A 6,552-nucleotide genomic window follows, 5' to 3' on the forward strand; every position below is an offset into this window, starting at 1 on the left:
CGATAGACAGTATTCAGAAAAAGAGAGAGAGAAGAGGGGAGGAGTTGATCTTGCGAGAACTTCCGGGCGGGTGAGAATAGCCACTTTCCCTAGTTATTGAGTGATCTACTGTATGTTGGCCCTAAGTCTGAGTGCCTACTGCAGGAGAGATTCTTCTTGTTTCATTCATTGCATTGCTGATTGCTAGATTCTAGAATCTAGATATCTAGAGATCTAATATCTAGATCTAGCAGTAGGAGTTTCTGTCGGTCTACTGTGCAGACTGTCAATGCAAATTTTGGCTTTGGCCTCTTGGCTTGGGAAAAAATGATTTTTAACTCCTGATGTGATGTCTGGGCTCTGGCCTGGGTGTTGAGACCAATCAATAAAATTAAGGAAGAAGCTAGCCGTACTTAATATGAACTTTGTCTTCTTTGCGTGCAGGTGCCTCAGCCAGCACCCTGCAGGACATCAAAGTGCCGGAGAACTGCGGGGGCTACTCCTACATCGACAGTGGGCTGGCGGGCTCAAATGTCCGCAACCGATTCATTTATTGGTGAGAAGCCCATTTTACAATTTTGTTATAATTTAAAAGAATAGCAAAGATTGCATTGAAAGTTGCCTGCAATTTTTAAGTTTAGTTTTAGCTTTAACTGTAGGAGTATAATAGCTCTTGCAAGGCAAATTTTAGATCATAATGTGATTAGTTAGTTTAGTCCCCGGAATTTTGAATCATGAGTAAAGAATGTCTGCTTTTAAGATGAAGTCTATAAATCATAAAGAGAGAGACTTAACGATTAGTGAACTCATTTTTTTTTGTTCAGTGCTTCTTGGAATTTCAATCAATTCAATAAACAACAAGAAACGTTTTCATTTTTTCTATTCTTTATCAAATGGTCATTTAATTTTAGATTCTATAACAAAGAAGGTTTATTCTATCTCAGTTTGAAGAAAATGACACGCATGATCTTGTCGCAGGAGAACATACCAGGATGTACTTGAGCTGGTGGAAGAATCGCTCGATGCCACCTTATCTGGCAACATGGTCCGCTACAGATTCCAGGACACGCCGGTGCTGCCGAACGTCACCATCCATGAGATCCACGGCAATGTGGTCATCCTCATCGCAACCGTAGCCAGTGTGCATCGCTTGATCTTCCCTCACCCGAGGAAGCTGAATCGTCAGGTGATTTGTTTAAAACTCGCTCAGCCCTGAGCCGGAGATAGTTGGCTTGCGCACTTCTGCCCTGGGACCTGAACCCGACAGTGTCGGGATGAAAATTTGTACTACTTCATAACGTAAACACGCATCAAATAAGAACAGACTATACTTTATAAGTAACCCCCTGGCCATTTCTTTATAAGAAACACATTATTACAAGGGCAAAGGTCACTTTCTTGACCTACAATTGAAAATAACTTAGCACAAGGTAACGAAATGGGTTATAATGAGACCGTGGCTTGGTCTTTCATCCGAGCCACTTTTTAGTGCGTGTCGCTGACCTTTTTCAAATGAGAATATCTCACAGACTATCAAATATTTTCAAAATCTGAAAATGGTAATAGAAGTCCATGTAATGACTAAATAAATTTTGTGTGAAATATTGCGGTGATTGAAGGTGATTTGGGTTTTTTTTCTCTCACGCGGAGGCCGATTTCCGGCCCAAGGCGCAGCGGGCGATTGGCATTGCTACGTTAAGGAGCTTTAACTTCAAATCCTTTCAGAGTTTTAATGATAATTCTTTTTGAAAAAGTGGTGTTTCCCCCCTGTACTTTTTATTATTTCCAAAACAGGTAAGATTATTAAAGGTTCAATCACCTCTTTATATTCATATTTGCTATTAGAATGGTCTAACTCAACAGAGCCAATTTGGTCATCCGAGTTTAGGCATTACAAAACTTACAAAATACTCCGCTCATCCAATAAAATCTATTTGCATGAATTAAGCAACAAAATGAAAGGAAATGAACAATACAAGCTATGAAGACGTAGTTTGATATTGGATATCCGATGGTTTTTGTTTTGACTCGACTGATGCCTTGAGCCAGCTTACTCGGGCCCTCGCTATGTACTAAGCATGGGTCTCAATATTCCGCTATTCAGCGGATTTCTGCTACCGCCATTTTCTCCGCTAAACCACCACTTTCTGTACATAATCAAGAATGTAAATAACATTTGGTAAGTAACTTTTACTTGAATTGATCTTCTAAACCCTCAAATTGGTATGAAATAATTTTGTTTAGATGTATTGATGGTTTTTATTTCAGCATTCTAGGGTTAAACAGTAGTATACATGTAATAATAATGTGTGTCTCGAAAAAATGGTCTTTTGTCGCGATCACGCAGAAAGTTCCTCCTCTTTTAAAATTCTGAGCTGAGACCCATGCTAAGAGTGACACACTGACAAGCGTGTGTGTTGGTTTATTTCCCCAGCATAATTACGTCCTGTCGGAGCAGAATGCGGCCTCCATCTTCTACAACGCCGCCCTGCCGGACGACCCAAAGAACCAGTTTCTGCTGACGCCAGGGGGGAGCATCACCTCACACTTTCTGGGCAGCTCCAGCTGCGTGTGCCAGGACGACCACGCTGTTTTCACGCTGGCCACCAACACCGGGGGGATTCTGGTCATCAAGATGCCGCCGGTCGGCGTTGCGGGTGAGTGGTGGAAATGAGGGTGCTGTTGTGTTTGTCTTCGTGGGTGGTTGACGGGTGCTCTGGTGTGGTTTGCTTCTTCTTTCCTTTGAAAAATCTATCGTCCTTATCTCCCCTTTTTCTTTTTTTTTTTGTGTTTGTTACTCCCTTGTAACACCTCTAATCTTCTGGTGCTCATATGACCTTATGCAGTTGGGAACGCCGTAAAACCTCTACTAAAACTAAACTAAACTGTTTGCCTTCTTGGATTTTTTATACCGTTTAACACTTTGTGGTCACTTGGCGCAATAACGTGACAGTGAAAATGATCCGTTCCGTTCGCCTGGTGCAGTTCTGCGCCTGGCCCGAGAAATCCGTTGCAGTCGCTCTCCTGGCTGGGTGACCAGATGGGGTATTTTGTACTGCTGGCTGTGTGACTGCTAAGTGTTAAACACAGATTAATTAATTTCTGAGGGATTATGTCTACACCATTATTTTCACTTGCATCATCATCATCATCATCACTATCGTTTGTATTATCTGCAAAGGCATACAATAAAAAAAGATTTTTAAGTCATGCGATTCCAAGAAATCTTACTGTTTGCTTTTTTTTGGGTAAACTAATAACTGCCACGTTGATCCATTTTAGTCATAACTCACCAATGTTCAGCATAAATCGGTAACTTAATAAAAGGAGGAAAAAAAGATGATCTCTGTGCCAGATTGTTCAGTCAAGGTGGGAAGAAATGTTCCAAGTGGGTAGTTGGCGGGTGCTCTGGTGTGGTTTGCTTCTTCTTTCCTATCAAACATTTATTTTCCTGATCTCCCCTCCATCTTTTTTGTGTTTGTTGCTGTCTTGTAACACCTCTAAACTTCGGCACTTATATGACCATATTGTGTTGCAAGTGCCGTAAAACTCGTACAAAAACTAAAATGATGATTGTTGTAATAATCTTGCTGCTTCAGGTGTTGTAATCCAGCAAGAGCTGTCCTGTGCTTCGGTGATGAAGAAGTTGTGGAATGGACTCATCCCGGGCTCTATGAGGTAAGATTTTATTTTTTCACAGCTTCCCTCGTATTCAAGAACTAACATATGACCTTATCAGTTGCGAGCGCGTAAAAACTCGTACACACAAGAACTCACATCACTAAAAGTGTTCTCAAGTTCAAACAAGTAAAAGGTTAAGAATCCATATGCACACTGGCCAAAATAATCAATGATATTATATCATGTGTATTCCTTTCCTCCTCCTTCCCCCCGCCAGGAGCGGCCAACAAGTCAGCGAGACAGTTTTGAGCCTTCAGCTGATTCCTGTGGAGGATGACATCTACATTTTCTCCGTGTGTAAAGACGCCAGACTTCGAGTCTGGTCCATAAAGGTAGAGCCACTGCTTTCTTCATGAAAACTTCCCAGGTCGTATTTTCCCACTTTATTCATTCTCAGCCCCTAGTAAACTAGCAAGAACCATGACATTTTTTTTTTGCTCTAAAGCCAACAAAACAATGTACATATGATAGCCTTATCTCTGCTGAGTAACACAGTTTTTGAATTTTGACCATTCGTTCATAAATTTAAAAAAAGTTATGATTTTTTAAATGAATATTTTTTTGAGTGACTTTCATATAAGGAAAAAATCGTCCACATTTTTGGGTGTTTTGAGGCATTTTTTATCATAAATTCCGTAATAAACGGAATACATGAATGAAACTTGGCAGCCTATTGTAGTTTTTCCTGCAGAACCATATAGTATATCTATAAAGATATTTGATGTATCTGCAGCAGTTTTTAAAATATCAGGGGAAATGTGTCAAAAAATTTCATAAAAATTTTAGGCCAAGGACTTGCGGCCAACATTCAAACTCCTGCAACTTTTTTATTTTTAAAAATATATCTACGAAACTTGGCTACCTTTTGTATTTTTTCCTGCAGATTCCAAATCTGTTTTTGTTTGTTTGTATAAAAGGCTCTTTTATCACTGTGAGCGAAAATGTTGAAAAGGTACCCTGGGTATGTTACTAAAATGGGATATCCATTAACTTTTCTTGCAATATTTTTGTGTATAATTGTCTAACATAACATACCAGGTGTGCTCTGTTTACAGGCACCAAAAACAGATAGTGAAAGAAAGCAAACAAACATCTGAAATGGAACAGAAGACAAGAGAAAGTGTACTGACCATGTTAGGTTCATTTGAATTTTTCAAATTTTGCTTGAACCTCCTTAGCATTTGAAATACACCAGATGCGCCCCCCCCCCCCCCCAGAACGTGGTTGTGGCTCCAGCTCGGTGTCCACAACGCTTTTTTTTTTCCTATCTCCGTACCGGTACAAAATTGGTAGAAAATACTAGTAATCATACATAAAAAAGACACCTCAGTCACCAATTCTTTAGATTTAATCCATATTTTGTTCCTTGCTAACGAGAAAGTCATTCTATGAATTTATGTAAGCCACTATAACCAAATATACTACGCCCTACGATGTACTATCTTTGCTATAACTATGTAGTGTTATAATTCTTGTTCCTTGGCACGAAACTGACGAGTCCATGTAGATCTAGGTCGGGGGAATAACAGGATCGAGAGAACCGTCCACATCGATCGATAACACAAGAATGTGATCTCTCCTCCCCGATTTTTTTGTATGCAGAAAGTCTTTTTATTATATCCAAAGCAAATAAATTTCATGCAGGCTTGAAGATAAAGCCTAAAAAGTGCTTTTTAGCTTTTAGAAAGCCGAACTGGTGAAAAATGGTTTCCCCGTCTCTCTCGCGCAGTAGACTTTCCCCGACCTGTTTCTTTATGACGTCATGGAATTTTCAACTCGACGCCGGCGAGCCCGACCTACTCAGTGGAATGCCCGAATGCAGTCGAGTTTGGGTGGTGTTTTGCAATGGTACGCAAAAAGTATGCAACATACATTAATCAAATTTGAAGACAATAAAGGAAAAAGGTTGTCAACCAAGGTTGTGAAAAAGAAATCCAAAATTCCACCAAATCTGGTGTAGCCGAGTGCTCAAACTTCGGACACGAACAGCACCATAACCAAGTAACCTACGAGTTTTCTTTTTCGCATGTGACTAGTTTGACTTCTTTTCTCATTGGCTGCCAAGTTTCGCTTTCATCCATTGAGAAACAAGCCCGTACGAGTGAATGAAAATATGGCACCGTGAGAAAACGGGTCCGGTAAAACAAGCCCGCAGCGCCTATACGGGAGTCCCCGATTTCTGTCACACTCATCGGCGCTGCGTGGGCCTTGCTATAGTAAACATACGAGATGGAAGGATTTCATCGGGAGGGAGCATGGGTGGAATAATATGTTCCCCATACTTAGGTCAGGATGGTCACTCCTTGTCCGGGATGCTAGTTGTATTCAATCGCCCTTCCCTGCTCTTACAGTGAATTCTGCGTAAAAGAAGTTTAGTTATCACAATCTGGGAATGAAGATATTAGCCGAAACCATGTTTTTTGGTTTTGAGAAACTTCCCTTAATAATTAGGTGCTAAATCAAATGGAAGTACTCTCAAAGTCCTATTTCAAAGAGATAGCTCCGTAAAGTGTGTAACATTGTGGGCCAATACAATGCTTCAGAGCCGAACAGTCATCCAAAACTGAGGGATAAGTAAGTAAGTAGGTAGTTAAGTAAGTAAGTAGGTTGGTAAGTAAATAAGTAAGAAGTTGTTAAGTAAGTAAGTAGGTTGGTAAGTAAATAAGTAAGAAGTTGTTAAGTAAGTTGGTTGTTTAGTAAGTTAATAAGTAAGTAACAAGTAGTTAAGTAAGTAAACTAGTAAGTAGTTATTCCCACGGTTGTGTTTCAGACGCGCGACTGTGTGTTGGTGGAGAACCTGATGGACTACACGTGTGAGGAGCTGGAGGATGTGGACACTCCGGTCGTGGCCAATGGTAGGGAGTCTTGTCTCTGTGTGTATGTGGTGGTGGT

The 6,552-nt window shown here is 40.4% G+C and overlaps 1 protein-coding gene across 1 annotated transcript in view; it reads left to right on the top strand.

The window, feature by feature from the left end:
• Positions 1–6,552, top strand: part of LOC101856634 (nuclear pore complex protein Nup160) — a 38,016-nt gene that overhangs the window by 1,631 nt on the left and 29,833 nt on the right. Inside the window, exons 2-7 of the mRNA XM_035973849.1 lie at positions 424–535; positions 958–1,165; positions 2,414–2,636; positions 3,579–3,657; positions 3,878–3,992; positions 6,431–6,515. Coding sequence (XP_035829742.1) covers positions 424–535; positions 958–1,165; positions 2,414–2,636; positions 3,579–3,657; positions 3,878–3,992; positions 6,431–6,515 — 822 coding nt within the window. The remainder of the gene's footprint in view (positions 1–423; positions 536–957; positions 1,166–2,413; positions 2,637–3,578; positions 3,658–3,877; positions 3,993–6,430; positions 6,516–6,552) is intronic.

Source organism: Aplysia californica, unplaced genomic scaffold (genome assembly GCF_000002075.1).
Source record: "Aplysia californica isolate F4 #8 unplaced genomic scaffold, AplCal3.0 scaffold00034, whole genome shotgun sequence".
NCBI lineage: Eukaryota > Metazoa > Mollusca > Gastropoda > Aplysiida > Aplysiidae > Aplysia > Aplysia californica.